Source organism: Watersipora subatra, chromosome 5, assembly GCF_963576615.1.
Source record: "Watersipora subatra chromosome 5, tzWatSuba1.1, whole genome shotgun sequence".
Classification (NCBI taxonomy): Eukaryota; Metazoa; Bryozoa; class Gymnolaemata; order Cheilostomatida; family Watersiporidae; genus Watersipora; species Watersipora subatra.
The window spans coordinates 23,758,466-23,782,354 of record NC_088712.1 but is presented as its reverse complement, the minus strand read 5'-3'; the positions used below and the strand labels follow the sequence as shown (position 1 = coordinate 23,782,354).

Here is a 23,889-nt window from a genome sequence, read left to right as displayed (position 1 = left end):
CACGAGTTTCCTGCTAATATGCACTATAAAGAGTGTCCGCATGACGACTTGTCTGGTGTTGATGGTAATGGTGAAATAATAGACTGGCTGCTCAAAGGTAACTAACAGATATGATATAATAACATATTTATGGTAATCAATAACACAGGACAGTGAGGTAGTCTAGCTGCCTCAATAATTCATTTCTTCTTATCCACATTTAATCCATTGTCAAACAGACACATGATTTAAATAACCCTACAAATTCTTATTTATATGGCTATGTTTTAGGTGGAAAGGTATTTATCAAGCCCTAACTCCTGTGGTGCACAAAAAAGACATTCTTGAGGCAGTGATGAGAGCCAGCTCTGCAGACACGGCAGCCCTCGAGAGCTATCATGCCGAACTAAACAGAAATGCACCAAAGATGAGTTACTTCTCATACTCTGGTATGCAGTCAAGGTATGTAGATCACAAATGTGTAGCATTATTTGACCGTCTATACAGGGACATCTGTTGGTAAATTCAGCAATGTGGATGGTATCACGTTTGTATGATATTGACTCAAGGTCATCCAGTCATAGCAGTTTGTAAATGCATGAACAAAATACTATTCTGTAACCTGGACTTGGCCCTATGTTGAGATAGGCAAGCCCTTGTCCAACCACAAACAGGGCACACAAAACATTGCCCACCTACTGCTCCAAGGTGTTGCATCATTGTACATATTTTGCTTCATAAATGCTTTTACTATGGCTGTAAATGTTGATGGTAAATTAATGTTGTCGTAGTGGTATATGCAGTGCCAGTGTGTTTTACTGAATATTCTATGAATCATTGTGTTCTTTGGTGTGACAGGATTCAATTGACAGTTATGCACCATAACGAGGATGTCAATCGGCCAGTCATCATCAACAAGGATGGGACTGTAAGGCAGCAAATTGTTAGAAAGAAGATTACCAAACAACAGCAAACTTCAATTCCTTTGAGGGTGCCACCAACATATGGTGAGTTTCGGCTATCAAAGTTTTGCATCGGTATAATATTTCAACATGTTCATGGCCACAATAACTCAAAATGGGCAATGGGAAAAGACCAGAGAATCTCTTCTCATCCAAAAGAAACATCATTGGTCATTGCCACTTTATGCATACCGCACTTACGAGGTCTCATAATTATATGAACTTAGAAGGTTATAAGAAATAAGGTTACTAAGAAATATGTGGTGTGGTCACTGTTCTATTCAATTAACATAGGAAAATGCTTTCTTTTACCAGCATACAGAGACAGGATGTTTCTACAGTTCGAATCCTACCTGCAAAGCAGAACAAAGCCTATTCCACTAGAAGACATAATACCACCAACACTAGCCTCGACAGGATCCCAGTTAACAAGGGAGGAGGTAATATCAAGACAGAAGAGCAGACCGGGAGTGATACGAAAGCCACACCATGTTACAATGGCTACCACTGAAGCTAATAGGAAAAGGTTCGTTAATCCCTGACAATCCAGTCTGTAGCTAATGGCATGCTATGACATGTAATTTGCACTAATATTGTTCATGTCAAGGTTCGGTTATTGGGCCATCAGGGCTTTATTTCTCCTTTCTGGCGGAGGACGGGTTAAATATAACCCAGATGGCTCATGGTTTGATTGTCCATTCCAGTCTGGAGCTGATGGCATGCTATGAATATTATGAAATTTGCATCGATATTGTTCATGTTGACAGGAAGATGAAAGCTACCTCAGCAGCAGCTAAGAAAATATTGGTAGCAGCTAAGACCACAAAAAGAGGCACAGCTAGGAAATCAAGAGTTAAGAAAACTGCAACGTCCAAGGTGCTCATCATCCCAAAGAAAAAGGCTAAGAAGCGATAAAGAATCATCAAAGACTGAGATTGGTTACAATGATTATATATTTATATATAAACATCTGTGTGCATAAAATATGTATAAACTAGAGATAAATATAAAAATAATCACCTCGAAACAAATTTGCTGAACAAAAGTGAATCAGGTTCATCATCGTCATCATTATTATTATTAATAAAGGGGAATTTCTTTCTCACATACTGATAAACACATGCAGGCAGGGCACGTCTGTCCCGTTTCTTTAGGCCTGAGAACAACCAAAATACAATCGATCTGTAGGCACTAAACCTATCCTTGCGCCTGTAATCATCCTGGGTTGGGTTTTCTGGAAACATGTCTTCTGCAATAAAGGAATAAACAAACATTATATTGTTATTAAAAGGTAAGTCGACCATCCATAATGCTATGACATAGACCAACAACTAGTAATGTATTTGGTATATGATGAAACCTGCAACTATAATGCAACATGAGATGGTAATTTTTATTCTTACCATGAAAAGCAAGATAGTGGTTGTACGCACTTTCTAGCACTGCCTCAGATGTCAGCTGCTCTAGTGCAGGGTTGTCAGTAAAGCATAGGAAGGTCTTCCCCATCATCTTCATCCGTGCACCTTTGTGGCTCCAACAGCAACGATTCATTTCCGGGGTGGGTTGCAGCGTACAGCTGCCACACGTACACCACTTCATGTGGCCAAACTTAACACTGACCTAGAATGATGAAAGGACTGCAAGTCTCAAACAATTATACAATAAGCTCAATGAGAGCACCGTCAACTATCTACAGCTTTGATTTTAACAAACCTTCAGGTAGGAGTGATACTTAAATATTTTGCAATAGCGATCAATGATGTTAGACATTCGTGATAGATAGCGCTCATATATATATATATATATATGACATGTATGTATGATTATTAAAATGCATACCATACATTTATCGTTAGTATTGAATGTAACAACATGGTCATAGATATTAACTTATAGGCAGAGCGAAAGATTGATCATTATATTTACCAAATTTCGCATATCGATCCTCCTTTTTACTTCCTGCTCCTCGCTGTCAGGCTCAGCAGCACGCTTTCTAGGCTCAAAACCAGCCATTTAACAGGTATAAATTAGAAAATCTGAGCTGCGCTAACGACGAGTACGAACACGGAAGCCAAGTGGGAGAACAACGAAACTGAGCTGGACTACCAAGATAGCGAGATACTGCGAGATCATAGATGCGTGTAATTATTTCATGCTAAAACTAATCTACACGTCAGAGGGACTGGTTCGGAATCTTTGGAGCAATGATTGTTAGGCCCAATTTGATTAGTCTATTCTTTCTACGATTAAACCAATTAAACCGTTGTGATTGTTATAGGAGCGCGCATTAGTTGGCTTGATTGACCAATGGCACACAAGTCGATTTCATACGTCATATTTTTATGCTAATATGAGGATCACCAAAACACTTATGTTTTTTGGTAGACCTATGTTTGGCTGGCTATATCTCAGCTTCTGGTTGGTCAATCTCCTTGATTCTTTTTTTAAAACACCATTCAACACCTCAAGATAAATAATAAAGCATAATAATATTATGCTTTCTCTATTCTTTAAGAAAATCTATAGAAATAAACACAATTAATTTTGCTGAAAATATACCCAAGGAATTTGTGTGAAAATATAAAGAAGGAGTCTCTGAGTAAGTATACAAAGAAATTTATATGATAGTATGCATAAAGACTCTTTATAAAATGATACACAAATAATCTTTATCAAATACCTAAGGAATCTTTATGAAAACATACACTAAAAACCTCTTTGAAAATATACCAAAGGATTTTCTATAAAAATGTACGGATAGAATATCTATGGAAATATACACAAGGAATATCTAGAAAATGTACAAAAAAAGTATCTGCAAAAATATACACAAATACTCTCTATGAAAATATACACAAGGTATCTCTAAGAGAATATGGACCAAGAATATCTATAAAACATAAACAAGAACATATATATGAGAATACACATAGAGTCAAATTAATGAATTGACAATATTTACCAAAACTTTCAATAAGATACATTTTGGTCCTGAGTCTATGATTTATATTAACTGGCTTTAATCACTTCAGTTTTGTTCAAACACAACTAAGTTTCTGTCACAGCCATGCTTGTTATTATTGCACCATGTTAGTCATATTGAAAGTTTTCTCTTTTCTCATCGTACCAGCTATATTTCACATTATGTGGTCCTATTTGGTGGTTACAAATCTGTCAAACTCTCAAGCTGATTTATAATAACAGTAAACCATCATCATGGTAGAGTAATCAAATCATTATGCTGACTCCACGAACAAAAAGCTTTCAGATTAATCAATGAACACATTTTGAAGTTTTGCATCTGAGGATTGGTCATCAACACAATATTTGCTCCTAAAAGGAAATTTTGGGTATGATGCTAAATAACAGCTGTCGATCTTCGCTATTAGTTCAAAAATTTTATCTGACACCTGAAATATTCTGAGTATCCATGCAGTGTCAACTTTTAAGTCACAGTGTCATCTTGCTGCCCTGGTTTTCTACAAACAAATGAGAGATCAATGGATATGAATCGAATATATACACTGAAAGCTAGGTTAAGCAAATCATGGACTGGACAATATAATATCTTCATCACGGGCTAGCCGGGTCACGAACTCAAGGATTTTTGCCACGCTCATACAAAACAAAAACAACAGGGTAGTATATATGTGTGCCTGTATATATGTTGGTCTGTTGGTAGTCATCATGGCTATAGCTATTATGTGAACAGCTGAGCTGGACAACAATGCAGGCACAAAGTCATGGCTTTAGGTCATTACAAGCCTAATATTATTAACTAGCTTAGTGGAATTTTCATTGGCAATATGCCAGGCTACTAGCTTGAAAGGCACATTTGTTTGACAAAGTCTTAAAACGTTTACAGTTGTTTTTATTTGTCTCCTAATTTATTTCAACTATACAAAACACTTCTCTCATGGTATGTAGTTTGAAAGTAAAAAGGAGAATTGTTGTTATGTTTTAAATACAAATCAATTTCCGGTCCAAAGACTTTTTTATTTCCCAGGTAATGCCTGGTGGTACAGCTAGTTTTATATATAGAGACTAGCAGAATGCCAAACATTGCACGAGTCTTAAAAATCAGCTTATAAACTGGGACAGGTAATGTGGTTGCTTTCCATTTGCCATTAGCCTAGCCTGTAGTCAATGACTAGTTGGAGCACATACTAACAACGCCGCAAGAGCAAGCATAATATGACATTGCGCCATGCAAACGCTAATTAGATACTCATACGCTATTAGTAACTCAACCGAAAAAGCCTAGCGTAATATCACTAAACAAAAACACAAAGCTTGCTATACATGTAATAAAATCTGTCATTCCAGACTCCCTGATAGCCCAGGCAGGCCTAATTGAACATTATATATATTTATATATAAATATATTTATAGCCTGTAAGTATATTTAAAGCCTGTAAGTAACCAGTTTCAGAACGTTAAGAGCGTACCGGCATTGAGTGGAGCAGTGAAGCTCTTGTCTTGCTGTGCGACCACATGCTTCATCATGTGTCTCAGCTCACATTCTTCTATGTATGATTGAAGACTATCTAAAGTACTGAGCGTCTGTAGCCTACTGTGTAGCCTACATTGTAATGGAGTAACAACCGTGTTCAAGCTGTAAACAAACAGAATCGGTACTGTAACAGTACTTTAGGAAATAATACCAGCATTTAGCTCAGACTACTACCAACAAATATCAAAGCTTATTACATATTTACTGGCAAATGCAACATTAATCTAACGAGTGATGCTGACAGATAAAAAAGGTACAGATGCAGTCGTTTAAAGTGGGTAATGTTGTGCAAGGTATAATTACTGTTACATTGCACCCACTTTTGCCAGGGCCTGTACTGATTCACTATGTTTTCATGGTGCGCAGTACTGCGAAGCAGCCCCCCTCCAAAGTCGAGGGGATTGTACGTTTCCATGCTGCGCAGTGGTTTTCAGAATTTCAGCAAATTAGCCAGAGAAGAGAAATTGTATAAATCGAATCGCCTGATGGAAAAATAGAATCGATCACGGATACCGAACGTCATAAACGGTCTTTTTATGATTCTGTCCTCATTATACTTTTATTTACAATACACATTCACAAGGTTTTACAAACCTTAACACACTTTTTACAAAGTAATATATTTTTAATAAGTATTTTAAGTAATATATTATTTATACGTTAATTTTGGACTTGCCACCTATTTTTCGAAATGTGTTGGCATCGATAACAAAGTCCAGGAAAGTAATCACCTCGTCATCCTCGTGAATGCAGACCTTAGTTAAATTTAAGTGAAAGAAGATCGGAAGAATAAAAAAAACAAGATTAGCAGGACAACCTTTGTACTAGTTTATGGCCTTTGAAGAATCTGTATCCACGGCATGAGAGCTATGCGCAGCCACTGCGCAGTTGCTGTTTCTTTGCTGGGAATTTGCACTGGCTTCGCACTGAACAGTGCGCAGTGATTTCAGTGCGAAGACGCCGTTTCCATGATTTGGAGATAGCGCAACTCCGAAGCACTGCGCATCATGGAAACATAGTGATTATTGATTGACTGTGATTTATGTTAACCTTTAGTCCTAATAAGTCTACACAGTCATGATCAAAGGTTTGTCACCACAATCAGTCTGTCACACAACAAGCGATAATATTAACAAGAAAAAAGAAGGTGGGTGTTTGGGATGTTGACGTAAATGTTTCGTAATATAAAAATTCTCAAAAATAAATAAGCCTAGTAAACAATAAGACCACTCAGGAGGACCTACCTATCACAGAAGAAGAGCATCAAGCTCAATAACAATTGTTGCTGAACTTTCTGCTCTACTTCTGTGGATGGTTTATTGGTCTAGCCTGTATGCAAGCCAGACTTGGTGTTGGTTTATTATTTTACAACAAATCTCCACTCACTAACTACTTATCTCACCTCGGGCTAGTAGCAAAATAAAGATGATACACTATTCTGGAAAAATTACGGTTATTTATCATTTCCTATATCAATTACACACAGGATTGGAGTGAGAGAGATTAAGCGGGTTGTTGTGAGACTTTTAGGGTAATAAATTCTTCTACCGTATATACCGTATACCGTGCACCGAGATCGCAGGACTTTTTTGATAGGAACCAGATTTTTCCTTATTTAAGCTCGGTTGTAGGATCTTCTAGAATAACCCTGCTTAAAAGTAGAGCAGCTACACGTAAGCCTTGAAGTTTGCTAGAGCAATACTAAAGATTGTTTCGACTCCACTACATTTTTTTGTTTTCAATATTAGGCGTTTCCTGCGTAGCAGATATCTTTACGTCAATATTATGGGAGGCGAGACTGTGTACTGCTCATCTTACAGCATTTTTCATAACATGACGTTCGGAAAATACCCTACAGGATGAAAATATTCGTTGGTCATAAAAATTCGCAATTTCGCGAACAGTCAATCCCGTGAATTATTAAATTCAGTGAATAATTAGTTCTATTTTTAATCACAAGAGAGAATAACTACTGCATCAAATTGAAAACTAGTCGCTAGCCTAGTTTTTACTGTAAATACTAAACGTAATTGAGTTCCAAAACATTTTTAAATTCATTGCCTGAGCTTTGAGCTAACACCATTGGCAATGCATCACATTTATTTACAAAATTATTCGAGGTTGTCACAAAATATGCAAAATGGCGTCATCGCAAAAATAGCCGCAAGGCAGAAATACTAAACATAGCCGAGTTCCAAAACTTCTTTAAAATCATCGCCAGGCTTCGAGCTTTATTGCCATTGCGTCAAACTTTACAAAATTATTCAAAGTTTTTACAAGTTATTCGGCATGGCTTCAGCATAGCAAAAAATCTCTCCTAGTCTTTCTACATTAGAATCAACTTCATCAATCTCTAATACCGAAGTCAAGGACGATCATGATCTGGACATTATGGTATGTATTTGATTTGCAGTGCAGATACGTTTTTCCATAATCAACTGCATTAGTTAATTATTTTGTTTAAAAACTGATCGCTTTCATCAAATACTTCAGCTATTGTTTTTGTACTTCTTCAACACTCGCTAATTTTTTTTTTTTGTGTTTACTGCAGATTGAGAATGAAACAACCTACCCCGATTACAAAAAACTACAGACAAATAGTAATATTCATCAAGGCAGGAATATAGGCAGAGAGGCAACCAGTCAACCTAGACCCCTTTATCGACAACAACTCCTTGATATCGCTGTAGCAAACATGATTAAATTATATATTTTATTTCATGTATAGATATATTATAATTTATTACAAACTTGAGTGTACAAATAAAACATTTCAAATACAAATAAAAGTTTACAAACGATGAATGGAGTAAATATAAACAGTTTAGTCCATATGGCGCTTGTCTAGAAATAAAATTAAACTGGTACTCTTGATATGTGAATAATAGCGTGTAATGGTGCTTTCTGACTAGTTATTTTACTAATAGCAGATCTGTCGCTGTCACTGTCTTGGGTAGGTGTTGAAGGCGATTCTCTCGCTACTACATGGCTGGTAAGGAAGTTATCATCAGAACTCTTCTCGTGGCTTACTATTGCAAAGTTCTGCTGGTTGGCCAAATATTTATGCTCGTAAAGGCGTTTTTATTCCTTTTTTGAAAACAGATATATTCTTCTCGTAAGTAGCTGCGGTCACTTCAACCTCAATTTCAAGATCCCCCTGAATGATTGGTGATCTTCTAAGAATGACATCTACCACCCTTGCAGTCATTGTTCTTCGGTGTATGATGAAAAATCTCTCTCTCTCACACTAAAACATCTAATGAAGCAGTAGGGATGGAAAAAATACGGTAGTATTGCGTTTTACTGAAGAACCAAAGTAAAATTCTACTAAATTGGTAAATGTAAAAACTCATTACTTACCGCAAGTTGTTGGCTTATCAAAGGCCTCCAAAGCGATTAATATTCGTGAAAACCTCTGGACGCAGCAAAAATTGTTTACCGTAGAATAGCATGATCGCCCCGCAGTTGTAAGCTAAATATAAACCGGAATACGCGGTGTGCGCATGCGTAGTAATAACTATTACTAGCCGCAATAGAGTTAACTTTTCCTAGAGAGCGGCAGTTTTCAGCCGCGAATAAATTCATCCGCGAATATGCATGAAAAGACAATTTTCGCGAAATATAACTCAGCGAATAAATTCATTCTGTAAGGGTATCAACGGCTAAACAATACCTCCCTTGATTTTCATATATATATATATGAGTAATCTTTACTGTGATAATCAATAGTCATATTTTACAATATGTTTTCCACAAGGTACCACGGATCATACAACGCATCTTCTATTCAAAAAGTACTCGGTTTGATTTGCGATATTTTTAAATTTGTAGTTGTCTGCTCTTTGCAAATATCAACATTTATGTTGCTCCATCTGTTTCCGCTTGACAGATTTTACAACGCTTCGTTACTGTTACTAAGCGCGCAAACGAAACGTGTTTTGCCGGATATTGCGAGTGCGCAGTGAAATGCGCGCGCAGAAGGGAGGGCCACACCGGTAACTTCCTAGTTCGCGAACAGTAGCGTTTTCATCGTAATTATCTCACTTTGGAGAATTTTATAGTGAGTATCATGTTCCATTGTGTGTTAAGCTGCTAAATTTAATTGTATGCAGTTAATGGAGCTTGTTTACTCAGTAAAACGTGCTTTAAGCTAATTTTGTTACACATGCTCATGTCTAATCTGTGCTAATGCAGGCCAATCACTTACGATAACTTCTGCTCACTGACAATGTTGGCGTACGGCCATGCTCGATTCACACTGCGCAATCAAGAAGATATGATCTATTGGAGCCTATTTATTTAATATATTAAGAGCATTTAAACTGCTAATTAATTATTATTAGGTAGAACTGATTGTATCTGAACCGATGACTAGCTTTAGTGTGCTCTGCTTTGAGTTATCCTAAGTTGCTTGATCGCTTAATGTAATAGGTGATACTCGCGATGAGTTGTGGGAGAGCATAGATATGTGGTTAATATCTGGATAGACTATTGTTGATCTCAAGATGTTAACGATGTGTGATTCGAAGTGTAGTAAGATATTATAGCAGTTCTTTTTGCTATATTACTCTTTATTACAACATTCTATGCTAGAAGGTGATACCGACTTTTATGCTATTTAAGCAGTAAAAGTGTCAACTATAAACCATGTTATGATGACATTTCTATCAACGTATCTATCTAGCTTAGTTCTATAGTAAGGGATACCATAAAACTATGCTAACTAAAGTTATCTTTGGCGGTAAAACTTGGTTTTACTAATAAACCACTGCTTCCGCTCTAGGGATATATAGCAGTATTATGTAGGAGAATATGACCAAGGAAGTTGAAGTTTTAATTCAGCCTCATGCTAGAGACAGTGAGAAGTTGACATTTTTGAAGACTGCTTTTTTAAGCCATTTCCTTTGTTTTGTCATGTGGTGAACCAATCATGAATCTCTTAGCTACAGAATGACAAGTCATCACTTGGATCTTTTTATTTACATGATATAATAATGATGTTGCATGTCACAATCTTATTTTTAAATGTAAACTTTATGACTTCATTTATTTAGGTGCTTTAGAAATGCTTCATCCGATGTATTGTACATAATAAGTGGCACTAAATAATGTTCCTAACAATTAAGCATTAGCTGGTCTACAGCATTTATACCGTTATCATCTTATAATGTATTGTTTAGTGTGTAATTTTGTAGGTTCAATAGAAATTTTCAAATTTAATTATTATATATTTTTGTCATTTCATTTTAGCAATGGCTTCTGCTTCTCGTGATATTGAATGTGAATTTTGTGGATTGAGAAATGAAAAAATTGTTGATCCTAAACGACTACCTTGCGGCCACATACACTGTATGCCATGCCTCACATCACACTATGAAAAGAACAAGATTTGCTGGTGCGGGCTTCAAAGCTGCGGGTAGGTCATACTCAAAGGTACTGTGATGCTAACATTGTACATATTTAATACGCTTGTGAACAAGCTATTTAGAATGATTGATTGGGCCCTGCTATTGTTCTAGAAGGCCATTCCTATTAAAGTTGTCTCTCAGATATTTTAATATTAGGCCTAAGTGACGAGTATATTAATTCCATGTGATCAGTCACACACATTTATAATTGACCATTAAGAGACGATGTTTGTACATTAATTGAAATGATTTTTGTACATTTAATTCACTGGAAAGAGTGATCATCATTGGACAGACTACAATTTCCATTGGAACTCTTGTCTCTAGTTGCTTATTAGTTCAACTCTCAAACCATTCACGTCTTTAAAGGTTGACTTGCAACGAAATTTAAGTCTTTAATAATTAACTTTAGATAATTGAGAATAGTTCATTATCTAATTATATTATGTTATGTATAAACCATGATTTTTAGGAAGGTGTATAAGATGTCACCCGAATCATTGGATGACTATGATGTTGATGCTGCAAGGCTTTGTGACACTTGCGTCAAGATACGACAACACAAACGCCAAGCCACATCTTACTGCACCGATTGTTCAAGGAGATTCTGTAAAGAGCACCTTGAGGTATGTCAAAAATATATTCGATTTGAATGTTACTGCTACAATTCATAGCTTCAGAATTCAGCTGGTCATGTGCATGTTTATTTCACATGGCAGCATGGTTACGGCTGTTTACCTCTGTTACTCTTCAGATATAAATATAATAGTCCAGTTGTTTACTTGTGTCAACCAGCTGCAGTGCCTCTCTCTTTAAATATTCACTTAGCGTATATATAGCATTATGGTAATTGAAGGTGGGTACCGCTTATAGATGCTTATCATTTAGCACTAGACCTTCAGAGCTCAGGCTGAGCAGTTTATGCTTAGTGATAACTTTGAATGCATTAAGGCCGTTTCACGCTATATCGCCGTATCTCGGCGTTTCCCTTTCGGCGTTCATCGTCGATTATGTGAACCGTGAATTGATGGCATCGACGAAGCATCGCGGACACGTCGGGAAAGTTTGCAGCTGTCAAACTTTCCCGATAGTTCGCGGAGCATCGACGACAGCACGTGTAATGTGAACCATTTCGGCGAAGACAATTCGCGATCGTGGATAGCGTGGTTTCTGTTTATGATAGTTGCTGCAGGACTATGTTACACTCGTTGGACTAGCAGGGACCAGAGACACACGACAACATTTTTATACTGACTCGTTTTGTCTATGATAAATTTATGAAAATATTCTTGTAAGGCCTATGTATATTTACTCACCGAAAATAAACATTTCACAGTTCTCATTGCGCAATGTATAATAGAGTGCGTTAAATTGTCCTTCTTGATTTCTTCTAGGCTGGACGCACCCACCATCTTCTTTTATGCCTCTTTCAGGTGTAAAGCTCTGCTGCTGCTGTTGTCTAAGCCGGTTGCTTCCTCTGAGCAATGCTAAGACAAATACTTTTCTTAGTTTTAATTTTCTATCCATCTTCAACAAAAGCGATCACTCGATGCCCGTGGTACTAGCTTTTGCTACTAAACCGAAACGCGAATGTTTACGCCCGTCTCAATGGTCTGTTATTAATTAGGCCACGCCCATCGCTGGCGCTCCAGTGACTACGTTATATGTGAGAACGTAATGTCGACGACTGTTCCCTGATACAAACGCGGATGGCTTTGTGCTAGTGTGAACATTGTCATTATCGACAATCACCGAAGTATTGTTGCATCAACGGCGACTTAGTGTGAACCAGCCTTTAGGTGACAATCTGATGCATATTGGATCACCAGAGGTTTATTATCTAGATAGTCTTTTCTCATTTGTCACTTTTGTGAATTTGTGAATCTTGTTGTCTGAGATTGCCCTGATTTGTGGTCGCTGGAAAGCTGATTTGGAAGTCAGTGCATGCTAGTGTTGGGCCGGTATCTATTTTAGTGCCGGTATCTATTTTAGTGCCGGATCGAATATCCTTGCACATTTTTATCGGTTTTCCTGGCATCAGTATCCTCGGTATTTACCATCTTCGGTATTCTTTGCCAACTAAGAAAGTTCGGTATTGTCGGTACTATTGTTCGGTATGTGGTTATCAGTGTGTCCTTAAATGGTTTAAACTTTAAACCATAACTGTCTCGAACCATTTTTATCGTTGTGCAAAAAGTAGCCTGTTCAAAAAAACATTCTTTCGTCAGCAGTATATTCTTACGGCAAAGAGACTCCTTGTTTAAGAAAGCCAAAAAAGGAAAGAAAGATGGAAATATAATTTTCATGATAGATGTTTTTATTGTTTATTCTATTAAAAATATAGTTATTGATACAAACGTTATGTATAATAAAGAACAGATAGATAATGGCAAGGGGCTCTCTTTGTTAAATATATATACTGAAATAGTTAAAAAAAATCTTACTATCACATATTGTAATCAGGTAATGCAATCGCATAATTATACGCAGTCCAATTAGTGTCCAGTCCCGTTAGAGTCTTTATACGTCCTCCCATCTGTGTAGAACTCCCAAACCTTCGAGGCTGGTAGCATTATCAATGTAACATAATATAATAGTAGATACAGTAAGCTTGGATATTTTCGTTGAACTTGTTCGCTAATGTGTGCTGAGATTAGCATGTTCGGCAAGAAGCGTTTTAAAAATCTCTCCGGATATCCGTATAACCATTTACCGGTAGGCTTTTACGAATAAATACCGATCATATCAAACCGGCCGCGGATACCTAGCTAACACCGAAAATGAGTGGTTTCCTCGGATACCGAGAATAACTCGGTATCGGTAAGAGCGGATAACCCGATAACGGCCCAACACTAGTGCATGCCCATGCATTTCATATTACAGGAAGTATAGTATGCGGCCAGTAGCCTTTGTGTAGGCAGATCTTGCCCTAAATGCATCAAATAGGTAACAGTCAGTTTAAAACTGATGCTCACTAATCAGGCCAATGTGGGGTGAGGCTCATGGAGTTCTGTCTTCTGTTAAGAACACTCATTTTCTATATGATCATCATTCTCTTTAGCAGTTTAGAAATTGTATTATTTATAATGCTACATTATGCTGAGCCTCGTGCTGCAATGGATTGCTGTACAGTATCAAGATGGCTTTCAAGGATGCAGCAACATTCATGATGTTATGTACTTTACACCAATCATATTTAACTTGTTTATTACCTCATGGGATTCCCAACTACTTCCCTTCCAGGTGTAGAAAATCTAAAAGCCTACATATCATCCTTAGATAGTAATTGTTGATAAGCAAGGCCTTTTTTCAAATATTGATTCTTTTTTATTTCCAGATCAACTACTTCAGCAGATATATCACTGTGATCGTGATTTCCCTTGTTTAAATAACACTGTAGCTATGTTTTGTATGATTTCAGCACCATAATGCATTGCTAGATAATCATCATACAGTCTCAATGACTCAGTATATGTCAGGGGAGAGCCAACATAAGCCAGATGTTTGTACAAAACATGAAAATCAGCCATTAGTGTTGGGATGTAAAGTCTGCCATACAATCAGTTGTATGAAGTGTGTAGCAGATTCAACTAAGTGTGAGAAAGGTAAGTTTATTGAGTAAACACTGTACATACATTAGATAACAGGATGACAATTAATCACTGAAGTAGACTAGATATATATGGCACCAATTAGTAGTAAAATTCACAGGCCGTAATATCACAGTTGATGCTAGTTATAAACACTGACATGTTCCAGCTCGTCAGACTTTTGAGAAGATTATTTAACCCTTTTTTATTGGTGAAGTGGATCTTGCTTATATTCTGCACTCTCCTTCAGGCAATAAATTTGCTAACTTACCTCCAACTTGTCATAGTCTCTTAATAATTATTCATTTGGAATCTGGAAAATTTCTGTACCAATGGATATATATATTGCTTACAATATATCCCAATGATATTATAGCCTGTGTCCTGCTGTGCAATTTGTTGGAGCTTTTAGTTGCTTATTTCATTTTAAATTTGAGGGCATATTACTGTTCTATAACCACATTTAACAGTTTTGCATAAAAACCCATTGCATTTGTTGATATGTTTGCTATGGTTAGCAGCAACAACTATCTTTTTATGTGCAATATAAGAGAAGTTAGGAGTGTTGACCCATTTTACTCTAGTTAAATAACCGCAAGGATGCTATCAAATAAAATTGTATATATCTACAAGTTCCTGCGTTATATAATAATAACAATAATATTAATAATATATCAAACACTACAAACATATTAAAAAAACAAGCTACATAAGTGAGTCTTACTTCTAATAAACTCAGAAACCAAATGAGCATTTTTAAATTATTATTTGCATCGTTTGCTCTGATAGATGCCTTATGTTTGGTGTTTCCGATGTAATGAACATTTTATTTTGGCTGTCCAATACTTTCCACAATTTTTCTAACCTCAACTCTTCTGCACTGCTGAAACTCTAAAATGTTAACCGTTTTCCTCATGCATTAAAGTCACATGACCACATTGAACAAGTAACTTATATTAGGTTGATTAATTCCTAATTATTTCTATGGTGTATTTGAAAATTTACCGAAAAAGATGGAAAGCTTTAAGTTGAACAAGAGACTTTGATATGGACTGAAGCAATGTAAAAATTAATTGTTATTGATTTAATTTATTCATTATTAGTACGATTCCGTGGACATGTTTCTACTGATCACCTGCTATTATTGATTCATGAATTTCTTCCATACTAACAATCAAGGAAATCTTGTACAGGTGGACCACATGACTTCCTATTGCTGGAGGATCTGGCAGCCTCCCTGCTGAACACCAAAATAACAGAAGAGAGTACAACTAAGGATGGTGAATATGATAGACTCTTCAAGGAAGTATCTAAAGTACAGTCAGACTTTGATGATGAAACACAAGCCATGCTTCTACTAATCCATAATACTAGAGATAGTCAGGTTTGTAATTATTTTTCATGTTGTAATACCGGACGGCCTTCTTTCCTTTGTTATACCCAAGTAGTTGCTGTGACAGAATGAAATTTGCTGTAATATGAGAAAGAGTCTACATTTTGAGGTAATATAGAAGGAGGCCCCATCAACTTACCACAGATATTGTTCTTACTAATGTTATATCCAAGTAGTTGCTCTGATATTGATGCATTAGTTTTAGCAAGAGAAAGAGACTACAACTCCTGAATGTTGGCATTTATATTTCTATATTTCTATTTCCTTTACCATTTCCTGTTACAGCTAAATGAGGTTAAACTTAAATATGACACCCTAGAGAAATGTTTGCTGGAAAACCGACAACAGTCACAGACTAAAATTGCTGACTTCATAGAAGACGAGCTGCTCAAGCAGTGGAATAGCCTGAGGACTAACAAGGAATTGCTGGAAACTGGGACTAAGAGCCATCCCCCAGTAAGATATTGGCTAGGATTGTTCGTCAGGTGTTTGATAATGTTCAGGATTTCTTGTATGTGAGGGTATTATGGGTACATGGGTATACCTGCGTATACTAGTGCTTGTGTAGTATATATTTATTGGTATGCCTCAAATTACTAGTGCTTGTCTAGTGTATATTTTTTGGTATAGCTCTGTGTACTAGTGCTTGTGTAGTGTATATATTTTGGTATAGCTCTGTGTACTAGTGCTTGTGTAGTGTATAGATTTTGGTATACTTTTGCGTACTAGTGGTTGTGTAAAGTATATATTTTGGTGTACCAGTGCTGGTGTAGTGTATATATTTTGCTATACCTGTGTGTACTAGTGCTTGTGTAGTGTATATATATATGTATATATATATATATATATACAGTCAAACATGGATAACTCGAACTTCACGGGACCGAGCGAAATTGTTCGAATTATCAGAGCGTTCAAGTTATCAGAACACTGTCACAAGTCGATGTATTTACTTATTTATTAGTAGATACATGTACATATACAAACTATAATATAAATCAAAAGCACAAATGGATTGTTTCAAATTAAATGCTTCTAATCGAAAGTTTAAAACGTTTTTATCAAAAAGTATAGATTTTTCTATCACTTGAGATTGGTTTGTTGTTTGAGGTGATGTTATTGCCAGGACGTTTTTTAGATTGACATTGGCAAAACTTGATCGTTGTTGAAATGCTCAAAATAAAAACATCTTTTTCTTTTGAGCGTTTTACCCACGATCAATTCTGCCGATTTTTCTTGGTTTACGCAAAGATTACCTCACTTTACCTTGCTTCCGAAGGGCAATCGCCAAGCAGATGTTTGGTATAAATCAAATTTCACCGAACCTTTAGAAAGGTCGTTGACAAAAATATTTTGCCGATGGTGGTAATAACGACGCTTATTAATTACGAAAAGTTGAGGTTTACCTCTCTGGCTTGAAATAAAGTGATTTTCTAAAGCGATAACAACCGTTTCGGTAGCCGGTGGGCAAAAAACAGTTCGAGTTAACGGTGTTGAGTTCGAGTTGTCTATAGCAATTTTTCATTACGTGGGAACGGAACAAAAAACCGTTCGAGTTAACCATGTGTTCGAGCTATCCGTGGGTGAGTTATTCATTTTTGACTATATATATATATATATATGTATATATATATATATACATATATATATATATATCTGTTTATATATATATATATACTATATATCTATACTATATATATATATATATATATAGTTTGCAGCAAAAACTAGCTTTTCGTGTGCAATAGAAATGGAGTTATGAGCATCGATCCATTGCAAGCCGTGTTAAGAGAGCCACACATTGCTATTAAATAATAACATGCTATTAATTTGCATATTTTTAAGTTATACAACAATGATCTATCAAATTATACAAATATATATTCATGAACAAGTGACATAAACGAACCACACTTATATTACATGCAGAAACAAAAATTAACGTTTTCAAAAAACAAAATATTTTCATGGTTTGCTCGGATAGCTGCGTTTTGGTTGCTGATTTCGATGGATGTTGTTCAATCTTGTAGTGGTTCAATACAATCCACAATCTTTTCTGTCTTCAATTCTTCTGCACTGCTGAACCAGTCAATATTAGCGTCCAAACAATGTTTCGGCAGAGCAAAACTTTCACGTGCTGCATTTAGCATTCATGCTGTGCTAATAGTTGGCTCGCTAAACGTATGACTTCTGGTCAAAAACTTGCAAACCGGTTTTATACGCCTATCCTTTAAAGTATTAGGGTCGCGTTAAACGAGGAACTACTATTAGCCTGAGATGGTTAGTCATTAATTCTATGGCGTTGCTTTCTAAGTTCCATCTACCATCGTGAATTTGAGCCGTTTCTATATATACATGTATATATATATATGAAGGCTACTTCAAAGTAAAAATACCGCGTTAAACAGAGAGCTACTGTTAGTCTGAGACCGATTATTGCTACGGTGTTGCTGTCAAATTCTCAACAACAAAAAACAAAAAATGCTTTGGATTTGGACAACGAGAGGATTATGTAACTGTTATTGATATAAACGATTCATTAATAATACAATTTTGTGGACATCTTTTACTGATCCAGTGCTAATGTGGGCTTGAAATGATCAAATAATGTCAAGTTGGCGGTCAAATAGAGGTAGCGTTCAATTGGAGACTGGCGGTCTATTTTTCAACCCTTCTCTCAGGGTGGCAGTCAATTGGCCATGGCCTTCATTTAGAGGTTTTACAGTATTTTGGTTTACCACTGTGCGTGTACCAGTGCTTGTGTAGAGTATATATGTTAAAATACCCATGTGTACCAGTGCTTGTGTAGAGTGTATATGTTAGAACACCTATGTGTACCAGTGCTTGTGTAGAGTATATTTGTTAGAGTACCCATGTGTACCAGTACTTGTGTAGAGTGTATATGTTAGAATACCCATGTGTACTAGTGCTTGTGTAGAGTATATATGTTAGAATACCCATGTGTACTAGTGCTCGTGTAGATTATATATGTTAGAATACCCATGTGTACTAGTGCTTGTGTAGAGTATATATGTTATAATACCTGTGTGTACCAGTGCTTGTGTAGAGTATATATGTTATAATACCCGTGTGTACCAGTGCTTGTGTAGAGTATATATGTTAGAATACCCATGTGTACTAGTGCTTGTGTAGATTATATATGTTAGTATACCCATGTGTATTAGTGCTTGTGTAGAGTATATATGTTAGAATACCCATGTGTACCAGTGCTTGTGTAGAGTATATATGTTAGAATACCTATGTGTACCAGTGCTTGTGTAGAGTATATATGTTATAATACCCATGTGTACTAATGCTTGTGTAGAGTATATATGTTAGTATACCCATGTGTACTAGTGCTTGTGTAGAGTATATATGTTAGTATACCCATGTGTACTAGTGCTTGTGTAGAGTATATATGTTACAATACTCGTGTGTACCAGTGCTTGTGTAGAGTATATATGTTGGAATACCCATGTGTACTATTGCTTGTGTAGAGTGTATATGTTAGAATACCTATGTGTACCAGTGCTTGTGTAGAGTATATATGTTAGAATACCACTGTGTTCCAGTGCTTGTGTAGGGTATATTTGTTAGATTACCCATGTGTGCCAGTGCTTGTGTAGAGTATATATGTTAGAATACCCTTGTGTACTAGTGCTTGTATAGAGTATATATGTTGGAATACCCACTGTGTACCAGTGCTTGTGTAGAGTATATATGTTAGAATACCCTTGTGTACTAGTGCTTGTATAGAGTATATATGTTGGAATACCCACTGTGTACCAGTGCTTGTGTAGAGCATATATGTTAGAATACCCATGTGTACCAGTGCTTGTGTAGAGTGTATATGTTAGAATACCTATGTGTACCAGTGCTTGTGTAGAGTATATTTGTTAGAATACCCATGTGTACCAGTGCTTGTGTAGTGTATATATGTTAGAATACCCATGTGTACTAGTGCTCGTGTAGAGTTTATATGTTAGAATACCCATGTGTACTAGTGCTTGTGTAGAGTATATATGTTAGAATACCACTGTGTATCAGTGCTTGTGTAGAGTATATATGTTAGAATGCCCATGTGTACTATTGCTTGTGTAGAGTATATATGTTTGTATACCCCTGTGCACTAGTGCTTGTGTAGAGTGTATATGTTAATATACCCATGTGTACTAGTGCTTGTGTAGAGTATATGTGTTAGAATACCTATGTGTACCAGTGCTTGTGTAGAGTATATATGTTAGAATACCCATGTGTACCAGTGCTTGTGTAGAGTATATATGTTAGAATACCCATATGTACTAGTGCTTGTGTAGAGTATATATGTTAGAATGCCCATGTGTACTATTGCTTGTGTAGAGTATATATGTTTTAATACCCATGTGTACTAGTGCTTGTGTAGAGTGTATATGTTAATATACCCATGTGTACTAGTGCTTGTGTAGAGTATATGTGTTAGAATACCTATGTGTACCAGTGCTTGTGTAGAGTATATATGTTATAATACCCGTGTGTACCAGTGCTTGTGTAGAGTATATATGTTAGAATACCCATGTGTACCAGTGCTTTTGTAGAGTATATATGTTAGAATACCCATGTGTGCCAATGTTTGTGTAGAGTATATATGTTAGTATACCCATGTTTACTAGTGCTTGTGTAGAGTATGTATGTTACAATACTCGTGTGTACCAGTGCTTGTGTAGAGTATATATGTTAGAATACCACTGTGTACCAGTGCTTGTGTAGAGTGTATATGTTGGAATACCCATGTGTAGTACTGCTTGTGTAGAGTATATATGTTAGAATACCTATGTGTACCAGTGCTTGTGTAGAGTATATTTGTTAGAATACCCATGTGTACCAGTGCTTTTGTAGAGTATATATGTTAGAATGCCCATGTGTGCCAGTGTTTGTGTAGAGTATATATGTTAGTATACCCATGTTTACTAGTGCTTGTGTAGAGTATGTATGTTACAATACTCGTGTGTACCAGTGCTTGTGTAGAGTATATATGTTAGAATACCACTGTGTACCAGTGCTTGTGTAGAGTGTATATGTTGGAATACCCATGTGTAGTACTGCTTGTGTAGAGTATATATGTTAGAATACCACTGTGTACCAGTGCTTGTGTAGAGTATATATGTTGGAATACCCATGTGCACCAGTGCTTGTGTAGAGTATATATGTTAGAATACCAATGTGCACCAGTGGTTGTGTAGAGTATATATGTTAGTATACCCATGTGTACTAGTGCTTGTGTATAGTTTATATGTTAGAATACCTATGTGTACCAGTGCTTGTGTAGAATATATATGTTAGAATACCCATGTGCACCAGTGGTTGTGTAGAGTATATATGTTAGTATACCCATGTGTACCAGTGCTTGTGTAGAGTATATATGTTTGTATACCCCTGTGTACTAGTGCTTTTGTAGAGTATATATGTTGGAATACCCATGTGTAGTACTGCTTGTGTAGAGTGTATATGTTAGAATACCACTGTGTACCAGTGCTTGTGTAGAGTATATATGTTGGAATACCCATGTGTACTAGTGCTTGTGTATAGTTTATATGTTAGAATACCTATGTGTACCAGTGCTTGTGTAGAATATATATGTTAGAATACCCATGTGTACTAGTGCTTGTGTAGAGTATATATGTTAGTATACCCATGTGTACCAGTGCTTGTGTAGAGTATATATGTTTGTATACCCCTGTGTACTATTGCTTGTGTACACTATATATGTTAGAATACCCATGTGTACTATTGCTTGTGTAGAGTATATATGTTAGAATACCCATGTGTACTAATGCTTGTGTAGAGTATATATGTTAGAATACCACTGTGTACTAGTGCTTGTGTAGAGTATATATGTTTGTATACCACTGTGTATACTAGTGTTTGTGTGATGTATATATGTTTGTATACCACTGTGTATCCTAGTGTTTGTGTAGAGTATATATGTTAGAATAGCACTGTGTACTAGTGCTTGTGTAGAGTATATATGCTTGTATACCACTGTGTACCAGTGCTTATGTAGTGTATATTGAAATATCTCAGTAACTTGAAGCCTATAATGTGGTTATTTCAAAGGTTTGAAATACTTAGTCCTTCAAGTGTTTGAATAACAGTAGTAGTTTATTAGTAGTTTGGGATCAGACTGGAGTACAGAATGTGATTTCATTTAGTATTTCATATAGCAGTTTTTTAGTTTTATAGCTAGAAAAAACCTAAGTATCAAAAAGCTTGATAAAATTAAAGCCTTTGCTTTTCAATAATAGAGTAATTGATTTTTTTGCTTTTAAGTATCTCAAAACTTTTGATAATTCAGTTAATGAACTAAAGAAGTAGAAATGGTAGTAAACACCTATTTAGTAAAATCTACAATAAAATGTAACATTACTGTGAACACTACTGTATGATTCTATATAGTTGCTAACAAAGGTTAGAGAGACTTGACAGCAATGTGTTCGATACACAAAACTTTCCCACGCTACGTAACAGAAACTTAATTTAACTTGTATAAATTGAGTTTTTTAAATACACACTTGAAGCTAAGTTTCAATATTTTACTACGATAACTCTGATTTTGTCATTTTTACTTTTTATTAGCTCTTTCCTGTTTGGCACTTTTTGCCACGCGTTCTCTATAACTTTTAACCCATATTTTAAGTACTTCAAACTGGTTTGGGGAGAAAGACTGGGTGATGCTGTTCTCAAACACAGTCTCTCATGTACAGCCATACTTTGGCGTACGATCTTAATGCTGTTATTGAGCTTGTATGTTGATTTACTCGCGTGTTGGTGCATTTTATTTATATATAAACAATTAAATATATATTAATTGGTTTCCATACTCTGAAAGACACAAACAAAAACACTAGAAATAAAATATTGTAACAGAAAAAAACATGTTGGTTATTGTCCTAACCCACGACATGCTTTCAAAAAGCAACAAATAAAAGATAATGCAATGAAATGGAATTAATTAAAATGTAAAATTAAATATATACAATAGCAGCTGATGCTATTTTGAATTACTTTGTATTATTTTTCATTGTACCGGTTAACTTTCGGTCTGCCCACAGTACTTTTAATTCACATAGTTCTGCACTGAAAAATGCAGTTGGAAAATACAGAGTGATGCTGTTCTCATAAAACACCTTTCGACATACTTGGTCATCGACTCATGTACTCGTATCTCAAACATGGCTTGTATGTTAGTGCTGAAACTTGCCTTAAAGCTGGCTTGTATCTCAAGTTTCTCATATGTTGGGCACTCGTCAGTTGAAGTATGACTGTACTTGGTTATAGAGTGGCATTTGAGAAATGAGTCGTATGCTTGTTGGTGGAAGATTACTCATATCTACAAGAAGAAACTTTTTTGAAATGCTGATTACATCTCTATTATGTCATATGTTGGGGCACTCCTATCTAGAGATATGACTGTGTACAAGTAAATTACCCTTAGTTATTAACACAACACTCAATATTTAATAGTCATTTTTTATGAGTTTCTCTATTAGGATCATTTCATGTTTAGGCTGCAATTGTGAGAGGATTCAAAGAATTGAAGGCAGAGTTGGACAGAATTGCTAAAGAAGATTTACCAAAACTCAAACTCACAGATCAGCTACAGTTAAAGCAGACGGGTATAAATAACTATAAATATGTTTTCTACCCTCATAAGGGGCTGGCTACACTGCATGTTTCCTAATAAGGTTGACACCACTTTAGTTAGCAGATGACATATGGAGTCAGCATTTTAGGGTTTGCTGAAAGCTAAATGATTGTAAGGCTAGATATTTGATTGAAGGCAACGATATTTCAGAAGATTGTGATTTCCTATTGCTAGTACCACCTTGCTACCTTTATAGAAAACATGTTTCTTATTATCAAAAAGACTTTTGGTGAACAGTATAGCCAATTTATTTGGCTATAGTAATAGCCAAATAACTTGCCATTTCATTCAATCGAATATCAAAGCAATTCAAGGAATTATTTGCTTTTTTTCCCCTTCCAGATGAACTTACATGATTTTTTA

General features: G+C 35.9%; 1 protein-coding gene across 1 annotated transcript in view; it reads left to right on the top strand.

Moving 5' to 3' along the window:
* The first annotated feature begins 15,241 nt into the window (after positions 1-15,241).
* The window catches only part of LOC137397207 (uncharacterized), a 408,152-nt gene continuing 399,504 nt past the window's right edge, over positions 15,242-23,889 (top strand). The window contains exons 1-4 of the mRNA XM_068083495.1: positions 15,242-15,266; positions 15,646-15,836; positions 16,131-16,301; positions 23,389-23,497. Coding sequence (XP_067939596.1) covers positions 15,242-15,266; positions 15,646-15,836; positions 16,131-16,301; positions 23,389-23,497 — 496 coding nt within the window. The remainder of the gene's footprint in view (positions 15,267-15,645; positions 15,837-16,130; positions 16,302-23,388; positions 23,498-23,889) is intronic.